The 22,367-nt window shown below is 44.3% G+C and overlaps 1 protein-coding gene across 1 annotated transcript in view; it reads left to right on the top strand.

Annotated features, from left to right (window-relative positions):
- The window catches only part of PSTPIP2 (proline-serine-threonine phosphatase interacting protein 2), a 326,413-nt gene that overhangs the window by 138,906 nt on the left and 165,140 nt on the right, over nucleotides 1–22,367 (top strand). Inside the window, exon 2 of the mRNA XM_069218855.1 lies at nucleotides 629–729. Within this exon, the coding sequence (XP_069074956.1) occupies nucleotides 629–729 (101 nt within the window). The remainder of the gene's footprint in view (nucleotides 1–628; nucleotides 730–22,367) is intronic.

Raw genomic sequence — 22,367 nt, 5'->3', positions numbered from 1 at the left:
TGAGTTAATCCTGGGGCAGCTTGCCCCTGTTTAGCCGGAGAATCAAGGATGCTTCGCTGAGACCTATAGTCTGTTTCTGACATGGCCTTATGAGTGCTGGTGACCAGAAGCGCTTATGTTTACTCCTGGTGGAGCGCGCAGTGACACCTGTCACTCAGCGGTTCAGTGAACTTGACACAACAGATAAATAGACGCAACAGATAAATGACTGGTGGTGTCAGTGCCAATCAAGCTCCCCATCTCCCGTCCATCACTCCAAACATTTGCAGTTGACTGGCACATCACTGTCACATTAACATCTTTGTGCTGACATGTTAGGCGTAGTAAGCGTATAGATTATCTGTATTTGTGCTAGGGCACTTTTGTTTGATAACCAAGGTTATTAGGTTCATTGGGACCTTGATGCGAAGCTTGAGAGCTCAAAAAGGTCTTCATTAAAATAATTCAGAATGAAGGGTTGGGCACACAGAAGAACATCAAACACAGCATGATGTGGTGTGTGCGGAAGTCACTGTGTCGTAAGTTTGAAGGAATTCCTATATAGCAGATGCCACATAATTCGATATTTGATTATTTCAAGTGAAGAGGATCCTCAATTAAAACTAAGACTTTGCGTTTTCGTTCACAGAGTCCTGACATCATAAGCACCACGGGATATGACTGCATCATCCACTACTCGAATGAAGGCAGGAAGAACTGCAAAGAGTTTGAAGATTTCCTGAAAGAAAGGTATGCACTGTTCTTACATAATAATTGTCTCAGATGATTCTTTTTAAAATAATCTTATGAGACGCCTCATTTTTGAGGGTTTGTTTGCCAATTGAAACCTGGTTTCATGTACTCCCTCTTAATTCCACAGTGCAGTTATTAGCTGAGGTATTAGCGAAGTTATGCATTGATGAATGATTTGCTTAGCTCATACTCATGTAATAAACCTAGAGCACTTCATGTAAAACCAGAAGTAGTGTGAGATACATAGTTGCGCAGTCATCCCCATCAGGGAAAAAGCCTGAGTGGTTTCAACTAATATGAGCCTCTATGTGTCTGGTACTGCAAGTCTAATAAACATAAAACATAAATGCAAATTTTTATTTGCCCAGACAATGACATGCAGACAAGAATAGGGTATATAGTTCCTAAGTAACATATACTCTTGTTTTTTTTAAAAATACATCTTTATTGATTTATCATGTTTTAACGAGTCAAGTACATACCAAATATGCAATGAGGCGGTCTTTTGCAATGTACATTCAGTCAACAATTTCAAGGCAAAACATATTGTGTACAGGTGGCACAGGTTTTAACATTAGAGCCATTACAGTCAGTGAGGATGTGTACCATCAGCAGCCTTAAAAGTATTGTAGAAGCATAGATCTACAATCAACAATGACATCATGTAAATCAGAATGTAAGAAACTGAACTATGGTGCGTGGTCATATGCACTCAGTCGTGTGTCAGGTCGACATAGAGTAGTGAGTGGGGGGGAAGGCGCCAGACAAGACCTCCTGCTCCAGCCAAAGAAGGAGGGCCAGTTGCGGTGTGTATGGTGTGTGTCTGTAACCAAGGGCATTGTGTGGTCCACCTAGTCCACCCCTCCCCACCTCGTGGGGACAGCAGTCTGCAGTCTGCGGCTATGCAGAAGAGATAGTGTGTACCTGTTGTATGTCTAAAGCCTGTGTGTGGTGGGCTGTCTATCAAGGTGGTCTTTGTTGGATTTGGCCTCTACTTGTTCCAAGTAAGGCTGCCAGTCAGGGGGTCGAGCCGGGCCAGGCCCTTTAATCCAGCTGCGTGTAACTGTTGTATCTGTTGACGGGATTGAGTGCTGCCATGCGAGTAGTGACCCTATGTAGGCAAAAGAGCTCCACCTGTGGGACCTGGGAGCCTACATCATCATAAAGGACCCCACCAGGTAGGAGTCAAGGTGGGGACAGCTCCATACAATGTGCACAAAGTCTGCTGCATTGGCATGGCAGCGGGAGCAAGCATCGAGGTGCCAGGATAGATGCGCTAGGCATTCCAGGGTAAGGTTATACTCTTGTTTAATGCAGAATGGGGGCACAAGTTCTGCTATCTAAAAAATTTTGAAGCTCCCTCTACAACTGGAGCCCTAGGCTAGCTCTGCTACTTTCCCACATCTTCCCCCAGTTTATGGACCACGTCATGTTTTCATGTACAGCGCCAACACGTTTCTAGAATTTTTGTCCATAGGAACATGGACGTGTTTATCTTAGATCTCAAAAACAAGATGATGAGTCATGTTCATGTGAATCCATGAATTAGGTTTATAATGAGGGTATATAGTCTTACTGGAAAATAATTCATCATGTGTAAAATATATTGTTGGTTCCATCTGTAGAGCACCTGCCTAAGATTATTCTACTCACTATAGTTTTATAAATCTGCATGTATTTATTTAATTTTTAGGTCAAGCATAGCAGCGTACAAGCGCTGCTTTTCCGGCATGTTGGTATGTATCTGGGCTTTTAACCACGCCCACCGCACACCCATCACTATCACTCATTCATGGGCTTGCCCATCAAAAATCCTTTATTTTTGTTGGTAAATGCTTTACGATTGTCCCTCCTTGGGGCGGTTTTGTTACCTCCTTGGACATCGCCCCTGTTACAGGACTAATTGCACTTTTGCCAGTATGTTTGACTGCGAGCACACTTCTTTTTCCTTTTGTGTGCTGCTTCACGCTGCTGCCATGGCGCTTTGAATCAGCTCGCTTATGTGAAACTATTTTACTTTTCATTTTCAATTTATGTGGCAAGAAAAGTCCAGTTAGGAGTTTACAACGCTAATAACTCGAGCAAATGCGAGACCCATTGCATTGCAAATGCTTGTTTGTTTTGTGTTGGCTTGTGAACAATGCTAATGTCAAATGAAGATTTGGAGAGTAGACAAAGAAGTTGGTTTTGGAAGCAAGAAAGGAATAGATAATCCTTAATTACGGAACTAGCCCAGTTCCATCGTGATGTTTTTCATTTTGCTAAGAAAATAGTTAATACTTGCAATAACTATAAACACACAATGCTGAACACAAACCTAATTTTCTATTGGCTGTAAATAACTAACTAGTTACCTAATAGGTCCCATTATAATCTAGCTTTTATATTTTGGTAAGACAATAGTTAATACTTGCAATAACTATATACACACAATGCTGAACACAAACCTAATTTTCTATTGGCTGTAATTAACTAACTGGTTAACTAATAGGTCCCATTATAATCTAACTCATATTTCTGAACCTTGAACCTATGACCTTCTACACAGTGGTCATGCATTTTCATGTTGTTCAAGTGAGATATAGACAAATGTTGATATTGTTTAAAGGACTCCAGTTTCAAAGTGTGACTTTTTAAAAACTTGTTAAGCAAGCATGAGAATTGTTTGGTAGGCCTACAGACAAGCCATGCCAGACCAATAAATCCCATAATAGGCCAATGCCAGCCCAACACAAAGGTCCCCTAAAGTGGCCTCACTGTTTTGCTTCACCTGTCATCACCAAGCCCTTGTGAATGAATTGTCACACCAGCCAGGGGATCAATGAAAGGGTAAACCACCATTCTCCTGAGACTTACGCTTTGATCATTAAGACAGTGTAAAGAACCATATTGTATATAGATGGCACTTCATTATCTTGTCATGTATCTTCACTGTTTTATAACTTGAAAAAACAATGAAAATCTTTAAAAAAATGAATTATGAGAATCGATTATAGTGTTACTTTAAGGAAGCTTCAAATTAAGTTATATCATAATTTGCTGATTTTGGATTAAAGCCATATACTGTAGATTGGTACCAAAGAAAATTAAACAGAGATCGCCTTTCTAACCAACCTCCAATGGGCCTCCCATAACTCCTGCCCAAAACTCTTGAGTAGCAATCTAAACATTACTTCTGACATACAGCATTATTACTCTTACAAACTTCATTTACTTCTCCCAACCATTTCTTGTATGTATACAAAACCATGTCTGTAAGTTTCCCTAAGTAGCAGTAAGGTGTCAAACATGGCACTACAGAAAATGTTTTGAATAAATAAATTTATAAACTAATATAATTACCAGTGCCCAGGGAGAGGAGTTGCCATGCGTCAAGTGAAGCTGATAAATTCAAGTCAGTAAAGGACGGCAGCAACTGGAAAGTGAACAGATTAGCCTCTCATTGTCTTCAAGGTCAGAGGATGACATTATGTCTATCAGGTCTTCTTTTAAAATAGACATATTGATAGAGTTACACTGCAAAGACATGTTGGGACAACGGCGGATCAATAGTCTGAAATTATGATCTACATAAAAAAATTATTTTATGAGCTAGATGTGTTTGGGACTTAGAGTACATCAGCCAAGTGCTCAGGTGCTCTTCTTATGTGCAAGTGACCTAACTCAGAGGTATTATTTGAGTATAAGAGAAGAGTTGGTGAGGAACTCAAAAAGGGAAAACAATGGCGATTTATACAGCAGTGTATAATAAACAAACTAATATTATTTTCTTTTCACAATGATTTATTTTCCTACAAAAGATAATAATATGACAATCTAATTGTAATTATATATATATATAATAATATATATATATATATCTGTGTAAATGTAATATAAAATGATATAATATTGCTTATCCGTACATATGAATTAAAAGCCCACCACAAATTGTTGGTGGCTTGGGTTTTAATAGTAGAACATTAGTTCTACAACATAATTTTGCTCCTTATAGGGCATCAATGATATCTAAATAGGAAGAGAAATAATTAAAGGTGACACTCTTGCTGGCATTTGGTATATGCCCATAAAAAGTCTGAGAGTCAGTATATTGCACAGAAACCAATGACAACATTTCACAAGTCAAACACTATACATGTAATACTATGCCTAGTGAAATTACAGTGAACAATGAGAACTGCAAGGGCGGCTAAAACAATTAGCTGCATGTTGCTACAAATACAGCAACTTTACTAATTTTAAATATGTTTATTGCCTATCTAAGCAAATTTGCAACCAACATAAGAATAACATCTTTAAGATTCAGAGGTTCATTGACAGTGACCTTGTAAACATGACACCTACCAGAATAGATAAAGGGCACCCTGGTATATTACCATTCTCTGAGCGAAATGTGTCTGAGAGTCATGCAAGTTGAAGGAGCCATGTTGGTTGTCACCAGAATAATTTTTCTCATGCTCAATTCTAGATTAGTTTGTTACAAAATTAGTGACAGAAATGACCATTCAACCAAGTTGAATACCTTCTCTGTGTCCTAAGATACAATGCCCACAGGCTTCACAACCTTCAAAATGTATTAATAAACTATTATCCATTTTGAGCTTTCAAATGTTTTTTGTGCCATAATAAAGCCACCCTCAAATGCATCCCCTGAAAATGGGAGGATCTGTTTCAGTCTAGCAGCAGCTAATTTATGTATCTTGGAATCAAGACTGAGGAACATGTTTGAGCCAGGAACACACAGGTTGGTCAGCTTTAGCAGGAATGTGATGGTCACCTCTGTCATCATGTGAGTTATAGCCCCTGTTAGAAATGGGGTTTCTGGTTGGCTAGGGTATGCACCTCAGCCAGGCAGAACTTACCCACTCTAGTCAGGGCAAGGGAGTTACACGTCCAAGATAACCCCTGCTCACCCCCTTGGTAGCTTGGCACGAGCAGTCAGGCTTAACCCGGAGGCAATGTGTAAAGCGTTTGCACAACACACACACACATGTGACGCAATACCCCCACCACGAAGGAAACACAACACCAGATTATATGAAAATATACTGTATTGTACACAACGTAATTATTAGACCAACATCACATAACAGTACTATCCTGCTACCTTAGCAGTTGTCAGAACGTTACACATTAGTTACTCTGCAAACTAGCAGTAGTCACACATAACACACAGGTTACTCAGTATTCTGCAACATAAGCAGTAGTCAGGAACACGTTATCACATTAGTACACTTGTCATTAGAATATCATAAAACGCCCATAGTAGGAACATTAGAGAATCTATGTCAAGTTAGCAAACATATTAGCAAGTCATGCCCATAAAAGGAACATGTGCACACATATGTAGAAGCATCAAAGAACAGGTAGGCAATATATCACAATTAGAAAAGTCTGTAACAAGAACTTCAATTATGATCCTATTGGTCCATTTAACAGTACCTGGGAATGATGAAGCAGGCACCTTCCGTGCCTGAAACGACTAATGGGGCCCCCGGCGCTCTTCTGCGCAAAACGGGGGCCTCCCTAAACCTGGCAGATAGAGAGGGGCACCCTCTCTGATTCCTTGACGGGCCCCTTCTGGGACCCGTGATCATTGGGGGGCCCCCGGGCCTCCACCGGCCCTCTCCAGGGGGGGCCCAAGTCAGGGAAATCCTCTGGATAAGGAGGGGGGCGCCACGCACCCCCTCCAATCTGCGCACGGGCCCCTCTGGGGGCCCGCAACCTCCTGGGGTCTCCCGGGGCCTCCGTCGGCACGTTCAGAGGGGGAGACCCCTTTACGATGGCCTTGGGCCCACGAGGGGGCCCACCAGAGAGCTGGCGGCGGGGGCGAGCCTCCGATGAGGCTGCCTCCCCGCCTGCACACTGCAGGGAGAGCCCTCCGGGGCTAGAGCAGGTGAGGGAGAGGCGTCCTCCTCTCCCTCCTGCTCAGACGACAACGCCGGCACCAGGTCGGGCCGGCCGGTGCCCCGGGGGCGCTCCTCGGAGCGATCCCTACCCCGGGGGCACCGCTAGGAGCAGGCTTGCTCCTCGTTATTTCGGAAGTGGTTTCCTCGTGCCCCGGGGGCACGGAGCTGAGCGCGATCCTCGCGCTTCACAGCATTTATTTCCCCGGGCTGCGGCGGTGACTTTTATCAACGAAGCGATTTTCACAGAGCTTAGGCAAATTATGCAGCCTGGGCTGCGGCGGTGATTTTCATCAACGAAGAAGCGCTTCACGAAGCGCTAGGGCACAGTTTAAAGCCCGGGCTGCGGAGGTGATTTCTTTTAGGAAAAGAAAAGCGCTTTCCAAGCGCTATAGTGCATCAACAACCCAGCAACTGAAAGAATGCCTTGTTCTCCGTCAAAGCATTCTGGGCAAAGGTTCAAACGAGCGTTGCAGGGGTCAGGGGCCACAGCACCCTGCCCCTGGGAACAACCAAACTAGAAAGAGCACAAAGCTGGTGAGTCCAGCTACAGGCCAGCACAAGGAGTGCAGATGGTGGCAGTTCCTCCTAGTGACCAGGCAGGTCACAGGTCAGCACAGCAGCAGCAGTCCATGGCGGTTTCCTGGTGAGTCCATTCATCAGCGTTCTGTGTCCAGTTTCAAGTTCCAAGAATGTTCAAATTGTGGGGAAAATTCCCCTGTACTTATAGTCCATTTTTACAGTGTTTTACAATGATAGGGAGAGGAGGTTCCAGCCAGTTACAACTGGTTCTGGGAGTGCCCCCTCTCTCCTTTCAGCACAGGTTCCAAACATCAGTGGGAAGTTCACGACCCTATTGTGTGAGGCCAGGGCACAGCCTTTACAAATATAGGTGTGCCCCGCCTCTCCCTTCTCTCAGCCCAGGAAGACTATTCAGTATGCAGATGCACCTCTGTGACACCTCCACCCTCCCTGTGTACAGGCTGTCTGAAAAGTATGCACAAAGCCCCAACTGTCACTCTGCCCAGACGTGGATTGGAGTCAAGCTGCAAAACACCAGAGTCATAAGCACAGATAAATGCGCACTTTCTAGAAGTGGCCTTTCTGTGATAGTAATAAAAAATACACCCACACCAGTAAGCAGTATTTATCATCACCATCACAACCATACCAAACACGCCTACGCTACCCCTCATAAATCAGACAATACCCCTTACACCTAAGGCAGGGCATTTCTAATGCAATCCTATGAGAAGGCAGCACTCACAGCCGTGAGACACCAAGTTAGGCTGTTTGTCACTACCAGGACAGGCCATGCAATATGGCACATGTCCTGCCTTTCTACATACATGGCACCCTGCCCCTAGGGCTAGCTAGGGCGTACTTTTAGGGATGACTTACATGTAGTAAAAGGGGAGTTCTGGGCCTGGCAAGTAAATTTAGATGCCAGGTCCCTGTGGCAGAAAACTGCGCACACAGGCCCTGCGCTAGCAGGCCTGAGACAGGTTTGAAAGTCTACTTCAGTGGGTGGCGCAAGCAGCGCTGCAGGCCCACTAGTAGTATTTAATTTACAGGCCCTGGGTATAGAGATACCACTGTACAAGGGACTTATATGTAAATTAAATATGCCAATTAGGTATAAGCCAATCATACCAACTTTAGATGGGAGAGCACCTGCACTTTAGCACTGGTCAGCAGTGATAAAGTGCTCAGAGTCCTAGAGCCAACAGCGAGAGGTCAGAAAAACCAGGAGGAAGGAGGCAAAAAGACTAGGGATGACCATGCATATGGCCAAAAGTCCAACAGCCCCTTTGAAGTGCGTAATGTTGAAAAGGGTCGGTAGAGGTTTCAGAATGGACTGTACCTTTCTCATATAAGATAACACTTTCATGGATTAAATAAATATGGTTCATGGCAGTTTCATGGCAGGCCTAATTTACAAAAATAGATAAGCCAGTGGCACAATAAAGTGATTGTATTGACAGTAAATAAAATAGTTGCATACACCAGCGCACCATCCTGTAAATAACATACACTGTCATAGAGGAAATAGGTGTGTTGTGTAGCCAGCATAAACCTTTGATCTAGAAATTCACCAATACTCATATTATTTACTGTGTGGTGTCTTGGTGCCATTACCTAATAAAGGTCTTTTGCAACCATTGATACTAGTTTGAATGTTTGTTTGTTTTGGAACATTAATCCTGTTCCCACTCAATATCATCTCAAAGACACAGGAACATTCCTATCTTTTAAATCTCTCATTATTACACACATCATATGTGTGTGATGATACAACCACATCTAGGTTGCTACTTGTCCTTTTGTCCTGAGAAAGACCCTTTCTAAGTCAGATTGTGGGTTGAGACCTTGACAGCTTGGTATTGGGTCACTTATTTATTGTGAACAAAACATTCCTGAACTTTCATATAGTCTTAGTTATTAAGACATTTGTCATTGTGACCTTTGTACATTGAATACATATCTTTGATGCACTTGTCACTTCCTTCACTATTCACTTGCACCACACTTTCACTAGCACCTATTGCATATCTGGTGTGTCAGTTCAGGCTCACTGTGTCCATTATATATGCTAATGCAGTTATTATGCTTATATATTGATATGAGGGGTTTACACCTTGTTGAGGCTCTCCAAGGTAGCATTGCTCTTGAAATGAATCTGAAGTAATGCATTTCCTGTTAACATCTACATTACCCAGGTTCCAAGGAATATTGGGGTTGCCTCCTGGTTTGTTTTGGTCATAGCTGTACCAAACGTATTCTTAGATGCTTATATAGTTCTGTGGAATATACAAGAGAGGTTGAAGAGCCAATAGCAATTTTATCGTTAGACACAGCCACAGTGTTTAATTCAGTGGATTGACCATATTTGCTGCAGATAGTAGCAAACATGGTTTTTGACGCACATTTCCTGTCATTGATAAGACTTCTTTAAACAGTTCTCATAGCTATAGTGGTACTTTCTAAACTTTTCATTTTAAAGAGGAGGAAATGTATTTCCTCACTATGCTATTAGCACTAGCACTTGAGCCACAAGAGGTGTGTGTTAGGAAAGACGCCTTAGTCAAGGGTCTCAGGTGGATGAGGGGCTATGCCTGAATTCAGATGACTTCCTCTTTTATGTAGTGGACTCAAACCAACAATAGATAGATTTTTATATATCTCTTCAGGAAATTTGGTAAGGACACCCATATTTAGTATCATCTGGGATAAATGAGTTACATTCCCCCTCTTTTGACTATCCTCCTCACTCCCTAGAGTGTGTCCCTGTCGGTACGTACTAAACTGCACCAGATAGGGTCAAACACCAGAGGGGTAGGCAAATGGATATGAGAAAGAGAGAGAGAAAGAAAGAAAGAAAGAAAGAAAGAAAGAAAGAAAGAAAGAAAGAGAGAAGTGGCATGCCCATCTTTTCTTTAGTGTAGCCCTCTCTGGTGTTACATCTCAGGCCACAGTGTAGGTATTCATGAAGACTCTCGGGAGGTAGTGAGACTCACTAGTTGAACAAGGTACATGGAGCATTTTAGTATTATTCAGAAATACACAATATTCCAGACAAACATTTAATAAGCATGTATACTCACTGCCTTCAGAAAGGTAGGTCAGAGTGTATTTACCCCAGGAGAAAGTGAAACCGGAAAGCCTCAAACTCAGGCAAGGATTCAGGATACGTCTGAGTAGGGAAAAGGAGTGGGAGAAACGTAGGTAGACAACAAAGCCAAAGCAGAGTCCAAATAACAAGGTCAGCATAACAGTGAAAAAGATCAGAGCTGAAACAGTATCTGAAGAGCAAGGTCAGGATAAACCAAAGTTCCAAGGCAGCTTCCTAGTGTTTTCCTGAAGTTCTAAATACTGCTGCTCTCTGTCATGGCCCAGAAGTCCCACACTTGACTCTGGACGGCTAGCTATTCACTGCGCCCCAGCCACTATAAACTGGTATGACACAGCCTTATAGGAAAACATTTCACTCTTGTCCGTGTAACTTTGGAAACCATGCTGATTCCTGCACACCCTCCCCCAGGCTGACCAGTAGTTAATGCAGGGTTGTAGGTAAATGTTAATTAGGAGAGGGATTGAGAGAGCCTTGTGCTGCACCACAGGTCTCCAGAGACCTGAGGGCTAGATGTTCACCCACCACTTTGCATCAGGGAAAATCTTTGATGCAGGAAAATCCAACTCTTTGAGTGGTGGTTCAGCAGTGTATTCTGTTCTATGGAATCAAATACTACAGACATTTCCAGCTTCAATATGGGTTGCTGAACCCCTGTCGGTTGTCCTCAGACTCTGTTCCTTTATGTGTAATAAGGCTGACTGCAAGAACTGAGGTTAGACTATCTTTCCTATAGTAGGATAGGTTCTTATAGATGGCGAACCAGATATCATGAAGAAGGGTGCCCCTGCAATTGAATGATAATTGGCTAGCTTCACCACATCTGTGGGAGATTTTGTTTTAAACATGCAGATCCAAACCTGCTTAAGCCAACCTGGTACTTTATTGTCCAGGAAAAAGTGAAAAATATAATGGACAAGAAGTCACAAGCCTATGTGTTCGATGATGGTAGAAAAACAAGGATCTCCAAGGTAATTAGTAGAACTCATGCACCTAATGGCTACCTGAACCTTAATTAGGAGAGTTAAGCTGAAACTGTGCAACAAATGTGTAGGAAAGCACCCTCTTTTTGGCATGGTTACTCCCACTTTTTGCCTGCGGTCAGTGTGTTTTGACTGGGTTCACTGGGATCCTGCTAACCAGGACCCCAGTGAAAGTGCTCCCTCCCTCTAAATTTGGTTGCTTAGGACTTAGCACACCCCACAGTTGGCATACTGGTGCCCCCAAATAAATCCCTAGTATATGGTACGTAGGTACCCAGGGCATTGAGGCACCAGGGGTTCCCCATGGGCTGCAGCATGTATTGTGCCACCCATGGGAGCCGTGCAAAATGTGTCTGCAGGCCTGCCATTGCAGCTTGCATGAAAAGGTGTATGCACCCTTTCACTACAGGTCACTGCACCAGGTCACTGTAAGTCATCCCTATGGCAGGCCCTCCTAGGCCAGAGGGCAGGGTGCAGGTACCTGTGTGTGAGGGCACCCCTGCATGAGCAGAGGTGCCACTATGAACTTCAGCTCCATTTTCCTGGACTTCATAAGTGCGGGGAAGCCATTTTACCCATGCACTGGACACAGGTCTGCCTGTGTCCCTCTACATAATGGTAACTCCGAACCTGGGCATGTTTGGTATCAAACATGTCAGAATCATACCCAGTACTGTTGCCAGTGTTGGTTACATGATTCTGTGCATTCTGTGGTCTCTTTAGAGGACCCCCAGCATTGCTCCTGCCAGCCTTCTGGGGTTTTCCGGGCAGCCCGCACTGCTGCCACCCCAAAGACAGGTTTCTGCCCTCCTGCTGCTTGACCAGCCCAAGCAGAGGAAGGCAGAACAAAGGATTTCCTTTGGGGGAGGGAGGCAACACCGTCTCTCTTTGGAAATAGGTGTTACATGGCTTGGGAGGGGTAGCCTCCTCAAGCCACCGGTATGCTTTGAAGGGCACATTTGGTTCCCTCCTTGCATAAACCGGTTTACACCAGTTCAGAGACCTCCAGTCCCTGCTCTTGTGCAAAACTGGACAATGGAAAGGGGAGTTACCACTCCCCTGTCCATCACCCCCCCCACGGTTGGTGTCTAGAGCTCCTCCGTGGTGACCACTTGATTCTGCCACCTTGAACCCAAGGTGGGGAGAGGTCCCTGGGAGCATCTGATTTGCCAGGTCACGCAGGTGATGTCACAGCCCTCTCCTGATAGGTGGTCACCCTGCTAGGTGACCAATCCCCCTTCCTGGGCTATTTAGGGTCTCCCTCCAGGGTGGGTCTTCAGATTCGATGTGCAAGATTCCAGTAGGACTCCTCTGCATTGTTGACTTCATCTTCTGGCCACCGGGACTGCAATTGGACCCTCCAGGAAACAACAATCTGCAACTCCGACGACGACTTTGCTCTGCAACATTGTTTTTCCAGCTCTTTCCAGCAACTGCAACATTTCCCTAGGTGTGCATCCTCTGAGGGAGACGAATCTTTAGCCTGCACAAGAAGCACGAAGGAATCTCCCTTGGAGTGGAGTCACTCCCCTGCATCCACAGACAACAACTGCAATGACAACCAGCTGTGTGGATCCTCTCTCCTTAGGAACTACGTGGATCCTGCATCACAGGTGGTGGCCTGGAGTGGTCCCCTTGATCCTCTCTACCAGCTGTCCTATTTATGAGACGGTAAGCCCTTGCCCCTCTTTGCCAGACAGTACCTCTGTGCACTGCAACTCTTGCAGCTACTAAGGCTTGTTTGTCCCTCCTCCAGTGGATCTTCAGGTTCTGTTTAGCCCCGGCCTGCAGCACTCTTCCCTGCAAAGCATAGTCTCCTGCCTGCTGCTCCAGCAACTTGGGACTCCTCTACAGGTGTGCTGAGTGGGCCTTACTGCGACTCCTGTGCCTGCTGCCTATGAGTTGCCTGTGGGGGCTGCATCCTTGTCTTCCTACTCTCCCCACTGCTGAGGGTCACCTGGGGCTCCCCCTCCTTGAGTTGAGTCCTCCTGGACCTTGCTGATCCCTGGGAGCTCTGCAACTCTTCATCTGCAACTTTTGCCTTTGCCAAGGCTTGTTGGTGGTTTTCCAGCACCACTGGCTGACTGCATCTTTTCTTCTGTCATGTGACATTGCCTGCATCACTTCTGCCCCAGTGCTGCACAGCTGACTCCTTGTCTCCATTGTCGACCTGGTCCTGCATCTCCAGAAGGGTGGGTAGTGGTTCCTGCCACAACCGGACACTCCAACTTGAACTGGACTCAGTCCCCTTCTTTTGTGGGTTCTCTTCTGTCAGGATCCACCGTTGGTTTTTTCCAGCCTTGTTTGAGACTTGAACAGTCCTTTTCCAAAGTTTATCTGTGGGTTTGGGGAAAAGCAGGTACTTCCTTCTTCTCTCCTTGTTGCTGGGGGGCACCCTGGTACTTACCTTTTGGGGTTCCTAGTTCCTCCAGATTCCCTCTACAGATTCCACTCCCTTGGGTGGGTGACTGCCTTTCACATTCCACTTACTTAGTATATGGTTTGGTCTCCCCCTAGGGCCTTCACTATTTTCTATTGTTTTACTATTTGCTATTGCTTTCTATGCTAATCACTGACTTCTAATGTGTATATAATGGTGTGTTTACTCACATCCTAGTGGAGTATTGCCCATACAGTATTTTAGTATTTGTGTTACCAGAATAAAGTACCTTTATTTTTGTAACACTGTGTGGTTCTTTCATGTGTGTAGGTGCTGTGTGACTACTATGGTATTGCATAAGCTTTCCAATTCTTCTAGATAAGTCTTGGCTGTTCATCCACGGCAATCTTTAGAGAGACCTTGCTTCCTAGAGACTGTGTATACCTCACTAATAGGGGATACCTGGATCTGGTATAAGGTAAAACACCATAGGTGCTCACCACACACCAGGAAAGCTTCCCACAAAATGGCTACCAATTTCTGCTAGATAAAGGCCTCTTGATCACTTACTCCTGGCATTGCAGAAAGGAACTAATTCACTGAAGCTTGCTATTTGGCTTGGATCACTGTGCACCACAATATGGTTCCCAGTAGTGTCAACTTTCTCATAGAAGAACTGATATTTCAGGTTTACAGGGAGGAACCTGGTCCAGCTAAGTGTGTGATATTGCTTAACTCTAAAAGTACTGAACAGTTCTTTTGAGCAGGTACCTACTACCAGGCCTTAAATTCTAAAAGAATAATTGTAGGCACCCAAAGTTTTGCTCAGAAGCCTGTGGCTGGTGCTGTCTGATGTTGGGGGGCATAATATCACTGCTACATAGTCCTGATTCTACCTCATGCCTCTTTCATCCCCCACTAGACACCCTTCCCTTTCATTCTTGTGTATTCTTTTTCATCTCTGCTTGACTTCTTCTTTCTTTCTTTGTCACTGTTTCTCCATCTTTCTCCTTTTCCTTTTTTCCTCCTTTTGTGTTTTTCTCTCTCTTGCTCTGGGTCAAAGACTAATGAGTCAAAATAAGTGCCAGTCCCCAAAAATTAATGTTGGTGAGTCCCACATGCAACCACCCTCTCAAATTAAGCACCACCTACTCTAGTCATTTTCTCCGATTAGTAGTTCGTTTTGGCTTGTTTGGTAATACACTGATCTTGAGGCATTGTCTGTCGATTTATCTAATTATTTTCCAGACTTTTGCCATTGTTTTTTTTTGCATATATCCTTATTGTTTTTTGTTTTTTTTATTGTTCCGCATTTCGCAAATACCACTGCAAACAATGCAATCGGTCGACTTTTGAACAAATACTTTAAAAAAAAGCAATGGCTTTGTGTCTACCATTGTGTAGCAGCCCATACGCTTCACAATGGTTCACGTGATAGCATAGGTGAACGGCACATCTGGAGCACGTTCATACAAAAATAAGGGACACTGCAACCAGGTGTGTCCTTATTGTGGGGGATTGTAACCGTCATCCCATATTGCCACTTACCACTTTGAGTGAACGTCGGCACCAGAATAATTGCTCTGAAGAAGATGCAGGATACCTGTGTGCTGGTGTGAGCATTGAAACATGTAAGAAGATTAAGTATAAATGTAAGTGTTGAGCTTACCTACACACAATTTCAAGTCACATCTGGTCTCTCAAGAGGTTTTTGAGATCTAGCTGAATTAAATCAGGGTACGGAAGTGTACATATGGTATATAATCGTAGACTGGGAGTCTCCAACCTTTTCTGTAATAAGAACTACGTACGATCAATGAAAATCATTCTGAGCTTCGATAATAGTAGTGTGTAATGGTGGCCTTAAAAGACAGGATTACATTAGTGGTCACCCTATGCAAAATTACTAGCTGGGATCACATCAGTGCACCAGGCAGGTTAGCCAGCAGTAATGTAAAAACCTTGTCAGTCTGGAATGACTTTACATAGATAATATGTCACAACCATAGTTTGGATGCCCATGGCACCTGGTAATACTATTAGCAACAAGTCTCTCCAACAAAACAAGATTTAGCACTCAAATATTAGCTTTAAATATATTTTAGAAATTCTAAAAAAATTCTCCAAACATCAGCTTATGAGTTCTGAAAATGCACACATTTTCATCCTGATTACATAGTTTTCAATGTTAGTATTCATGCATTAATTCAGCTAACCTTCTGATTTAGTAGATAGGGCTAGGCACAAGAGAAGTACTTAGAGGTAGTTGGAGAGCTACCAATCTCACAAGCTACTCGTTGGAGAAGCATGGAGTAGACAGACGGGCAGCACACCATTATTGAAACTTGGTTTCCTAATAAGATCGATTAGGAGTACAGATAAAATAACTATGTTTGTTTAATTTATGGTGCTGGTTCTGTCAACAAATGTATTTATTTTACTAAATGTACGCCACCCACATAGAAGTGACACAATGATTACAACAAGAGCACAGAAAGCCCGGGCTTTGGGGTCCCCTTGCCCTTTACTAATGCAGGTGAGGATCTTGGGATGTAGGTATACCATCTCAAACTTCTCTCTCTCTCATTCCGCGAACAAGAATGGATTTGGGGTCAGTAGTTGTTATACCAGTCAGGTAACTATTTACACCACAGGACATAGGTGGTCATTACGACCCTGGCGGTACGGTACGGAGGCCCTTATTACGACCGCGGCGGTAGAGCCGCAGTCGCACCGCCGGGGGCGGCGGTTTCCCGCTGTTTTAGCCCCGGCGGTGATAATCCGCCAGGGCAGCGCTGCAAGCAGCGCTGTCCTAGGGATTATGACCCCCCTACCGCCAGCCTGTTTCTGCCGGTTTGCACCGCCAGGAAGAGGCTGGCGGTAAGGGGTGTCCTGGGGCCCCTAGGGTCCCCTGCACTGCCCATTCCACTGGCATGGGCAGTGCAGGGGCCCCCTAACATGGCCCCGGCCAGCTTTTCACTGTCTGCATAGCAGCGCGCGGCGTGAAAAGCGCGACGGGTGCAACTGCACCCGTCGCACGGCCGCAACACCGCCGGCTCCATTAGGAGCCGGCTCCTATGTTGCGGCCTCATTCCTGCTGGGCCGGCGGGCGCAAACTTGGTTTGCGCCCGCCGGCCCAGCGGGAATGTCATAATGGGCGGCCGCACGGCGGTTACCGCCTGGCGGGCGGCGGTAGCCGTCCGCCAAGGTCGTAATGACCCCCATAGTGTCCGAAAAGCAGTGTACGACTTTGCTTCGCAGATCATCGGTTGGGCTAGGGTTACAACTTAAACCTTCAGAGTACAACTAGGTCACTAAATGTCACAGATGGGCTACAGTTATGCAGGCATTGCCAGACTATTGGCAAGAAGTTCAACAGTATTGCAATGAGTGGTCAGTCTTTTGTCAAGAATAGCCAGAAGGTAGCCATAAATGTCCACAGTATGACTTTGTGAGCCGCACAAATGTTTTTGCTTCAGAAGAGAGTTCATTTCATTGACTAGTAGTTCCCCTTAAGAGATATTGTTCACTGTAAATTAAATGCAATTATATACGCAGCACCCAGTTAAAACAAATGTCTAGAGAAATGTGACATTTCAGAGCATTGAAAGTGATATCAAAACATTTATAACTGATGAATTACAGTTTATGAAGTGATGTACAATCAGGAAAGGCAGTTTCCAAAATTGCCGAATTCTAGTTCTGTTTGTGCTTTTACCCTTTGGGGTTGAGACAGAGGGCAGTGTGAAATTCCAGCTCTCCTTTCGTGAATCTTTGTTTACACAGCTGTGAGGGCGCCTACCTGTGCTGGTGCTATTTTTGCTTTCCATTAACAAAGGATACAGGTATGTTTCCCTCCATATCATTTAAATGAGTGCACAACGCATACCGTGATAGATAACTGTATTTGCCCGCTCCAAGTGAATGCTTTAGCCTGGCCAGCGCGGTACTTCCTCATATTTAAAAAAAAAATCTGATTAAAACGTAGCCAAACGTCTGGTGTATTTCCCCTTAGATTAAACAAGGTAGTTCAGCTTTCTCACCCATTGCCTTATTATTTTAGGAACTTTTACAAAGTAACAATGTATCAAAATATTAGTTAGAAATGGAGTCTCTAGTTGGCAGAGGTATACATCCTTGTCCAATTAGGGATCACAATCCTAGTCAGGGTAAGTCTCAACACAATCCAAATTATCCTGTGCACTCCCTCTGGTAGCTTTGCACTGAGCACTCAGGCTTTACTTAGAAGGCAATGTGTAAAGTATTTGTGCAGAACTTATACAATTACACAGTAAAAACACCTCAAAGATACACCACTCACGTTTAGAAAAATAGAGAATATTTGTCTGAATAAAATACTGTTGAAATGATGAAAATCAAATGTACACAAGCAAAGTTATGAATTTTTAAAGATTTAGGGCCAAATGTAGCAAAAGAAAATTTTGCGAGTTGGAAATTGCGAGTCAGACCGACTCGCAATTTGCAACTCGCAAAACTGTATGCAGAAAGGTGTCTCAGACACCTTCTGCGACTCGCTATGGGGTCGCAAAGACCCACCTCATGAATATTAATGAGGTGGGTCGCATTTTGCGACCCCATAGCGAGTCCATGCACTCACAGGGATGGTGGCCTGCTGGAGACAGCAGACCTCCATGTCTGTGACTGCTTTTGTAATAAAGCAGTTTTTTTATTTTTTATTTGCATCCCGTTTTCCTTAAAGGAAAACGAGTTGCAATACAAAAAAATAATGAAACCATTTGGTTTCATTTTTTCAGAGTAGGCAGTGGTCCATTGCTCTGAAAAATTATTTTTAGCGACATTCACAAAGGGGAAGGAGTCCCATGGGGACCCATTCCCGTTTGCGAATGAGTTACCACCCACTTCAAGTGGGTGTTAACTGCGAATTGCTTTGCTTTGCGACCGCTTTTGCGGTCACAAAGCAATTCTGCATCGCGGTGCGAGTCGCAAATAGGAAGGGAACACCCCTTCCTATTTGCGAGTCGGATTCACATTTTGCAAAATGTGATTCAGCATCGCGATGGCCGTTTTGCATGGCGCAAACTGCATTTTTCGCAGTTTGCGACATGCAAAACGGTTCCTACATCTGGCCATCAAGTGCTTAGAAACCCAATAGCTCCAACTAGGGCTATCACTGCGTCGTTGACAGAGTCAATCCCAACCATCCGATACCACCGTTGTCCGTTACGGAGTCACACGGACCCCCAGGTACAGTACCTTTGGAAAACTAAGAACAAGGATGTCTCACAGATTCGGAAAGGAGAGGCGTCGCTGGAGCTGGTGCGGCGTCAGTCCCTTCTGGCGTATGAGGAGATGAGACATCGGTTCTACACTGCGAGGCAGGTGGAGGCAAGGTGTTGGTTTTGTCCGGTTGCAGTGGGAGCTGATGCGGTGTCGTTGGCGATGCCTCCATCCCTGGTGACCTGACCGGGACCCTGGATCCAGTCAATCAAGACACAATGTGTTGAATTTGCAGTGTCGCGATGACCCTGCGTGATGTCAGCAGTGTCTCAGCAACGTCAGACTTGTGTTGCAGGCCATGGTCGTTGGGTGGAGCGATGTCCACGGAGCAGAAGCAGGCTGCGGCGTTGGTGCTGGCATCGCTGAAGTCGTTCTAGGCGTCGCTGAAGTTAGAAAACTAGCTAAAAGCCTGTAGATGAAGTCTTTGCTGTCCCTGAGACTTCAGAACAGGAGGCAAGCTCAATCCAAGCCCTTGGAGAGCACTTTTGGGGAAGGCAGAGTCCTTCCAGCAGTCAGAGGCCATCAGGCAGCAAGGCAACAGCAGGGCCACAGTCCTCAGCAAAGCAGTCTAGATGAGTCCTTTGGGAAGCCAGGCAGGTCTTCTGACAGAGTGCAGGTGTAGGTCAAGGAGTCTGTGATTTGGTGGGGTCAGATGCCCAGTTTATATACCCCAAAATGCCTTTAAAGGGGGGGAAACGTCAAAGAGTGGTTTTGAATTGCACAAGTTCCCCTTTCAGCCCAGTTCTGTCTGCCAGGGTCCCTGTAGGAGGTTATCAGTCCTTTGTGTGAGGGCAGGCCACTGGCCTTTGAAATATAAGTGTGGGCCCCTCCAGCCTTCCATCCCAGGAAGACCCATTCAGTATGCAGATGAATGCAGATGTGACTGAGTTTCCTGTGTTTGTGGTTGTCTGGGTGGAATGCACAAGGGGAGCTGTCATCCAGCAAAGACCAGATGTCGATTGGAGACAGGCTGTAAAGCACTGATGGTACTAAGTGCAGAGAAATGCCCACTTTCTAAAAGTGGCATTTCTAAAATAGTAATATTAAATCCAACCTCACCAGTTAGCAGGATTTTCTTTTACCATTTTGGCTAAACTAAATATGACCTGGCTACTTCTTCCAGATCAGAATAGACCACTCAAAGGTATATGAGGATAGTTGTAGTCTAGGAAAGGAACAGGCCTCACCGTAGTGGAAAAAGACTGGGTGAGTTTTGCACTACCAGGACATGTAAAACACACAGGTACATGTCCTGCATTTTACTTACAGAGTACCCTGCCCTTTGGGTTACCTAGGGCCTACCTTAGGTGTGACTTATATGTAGAAAAAGGGGAGTTCAAGGCTTGGCAAGTAGTTTTAAATGGCAAGTCAAAGTGGCAGTGAAACTGCGTACACAGACCTTGCAATGGCAGGCCTGAGACATGGTAAGGGGCTACTTATGTGGGTGGCACAATCAGTGCTGCAGGCCCACTATTAGCATTTAACTTACAGGCCCTTGGCACATGTAGTGTGTGTTACTAAGGGCTCACAACTAAATTAAATATGCCAATTGGGTATGAACCAATGTTACCATGTTTAGGGAAGAGAGCACATGCACTTTAGCACTGGTTAGCAGTGGTAAAGTGCGCAGTCCTACAGCCAGCACAAACAGTGTCATGAAAGTGGATGGAAGCAGGTAAAAAGTTGGAGGATCACCACCCTAAGGTTGTCAGGACTAAGAATATTATTTATAATTTATTTAGACTACTGACATAATCAGAAGTTAGGCCTCTGCCTTGGCATACGCTGGGGGCCACAGAGGGGCGTATCTTCAGAGGGGGAGGCTGGGGTGAAACACCCCCCCTAATATATTTGACAAACGGGTCTTGACCCAACTTGTTGGGTTATTTCTCCACAGCACTGCCTGGTTGTAGTGGGCTGTGCTGAGTCATGGCAGTGCTGGCATGGACAGACTACTGTGTGTGATGCGCTGCAGAAATTACATCTATTTATTTACATCCTGTTGAAAGTGGGTTGTGAAAACATTTAACTCAGTAAAGTAATTTTATCTACACATGAAAAAAATCACAAGCATTTCACAAACCACTTTTGAACAAAGCATAAGACGTTTAACTATAGAAGCCTTTTCCCTGCCAAGCAATATAGCTTGTGGTCCTTACTTGTATTTATCTACCCTGCATAGATTAAAAGTTCCTGCCAGGTACAACACCCTTAGCTAGCTATGATTATATATCCAACGCACATTTCATGCTTTGACAAAGTTCCAAGTCCCAGAATTCAAACTGATGTTTAAAAGGAACATGCTGGCTAAAGTATTACATGTGACATGAGACTCAGCTGTGCTCCTGCCCCTGTTTTAGAGACATCATGCTACTTTCCATTCTGTTGGGACTTTGTGCACATCCATGGCGAAATGGTAATTGTTTATATGCACTGACAGTGTCAGCTGATAATGCATGCTTTATGGTTTGACATATCTCAAGAGCCAGTACTATCACTATAACCAACAACTGTTAAAATTACAAAGGCTTTCAGATACTTTAATGTGTGTATAGGTTTTTATTGGCATTTTCACATCATCAAGACAATATGAGAGCACAAATCAGAGTGCTAAACATTAGTATGCATAATATATACATCTAACATCATATGTGAACCCTTCCCTCCCTCCCCCGCATCTTACATCCAGACAATCCCTCAGCACCCTGCATAATTTCAGGTGATACTTTAGTGCATCCTGAGTGAGAAGGTAAACTTTGCTCTTAATGTAAAGCCACACCTGCAGAGTGGCCCCAGGCTAAATGTGATGATTTCCAGTAAAGTAATGTTTTTATTTTTTGTCAAAAGCACTTCACATTCTGGGACAGAATGCTTTTACCATTATGCTACGAATTTAAAAATAACAACATGAAAAATACTCTTCGCTAAAAAAAAGGAAGCGCTGGCTTTGGGTACCACACATGATGGGAACATTTGACCCTGCTTATATATTTATTATGATCAGTGGCAAACATTATATTCTGTAGCTAAGCTAGGTGGGGTTTTAAAAAAGTATTGCCTCTGTAGTTAAAAACACTGTGAAACACATTGTGTTGCACTAATATAGCTTCATTCAGGGTGGGGCTGAAGTAGTTTTAAAATGTTACCTGTTTGTCCTGATAGAAATTCAATTTCATTTCAATATCTGCAAGGATAATTCATTATTTAACTCTGTTCTTTGGTTTAGGCTTTCACTTTTATTTAACCAGTAGAGGTTCTGTTGTTTCAATGCTGGTTAACATGGTCCAGATCATAAGTAGATTTCCAGAATATGGCCATTAACCTCTGATAGAACAGCTGTAAGCAGCCCTTTGTTAAGCATGGCACCTTAAGTCAGTCCTGGCTTTTTAGCTAGCAGCATTATTGGTGATGAAATGTTTGTCCATAAGATCATTAAAAAAAATAAACTGCAATTATCAGAATACAATTTTCTGTTG

This window comes from Pleurodeles waltl, chromosome 1_1 (assembly GCF_031143425.1).
Source record: "Pleurodeles waltl isolate 20211129_DDA chromosome 1_1, aPleWal1.hap1.20221129, whole genome shotgun sequence".
NCBI classification, from domain to species: domain Eukaryota; kingdom Metazoa; phylum Chordata; class Amphibia; order Caudata; family Salamandridae; genus Pleurodeles; species Pleurodeles waltl.
The sequence above is the reverse complement of the archived record's forward strand: the minus strand, read 5'-3'. Positions and strand labels throughout refer to the sequence as shown.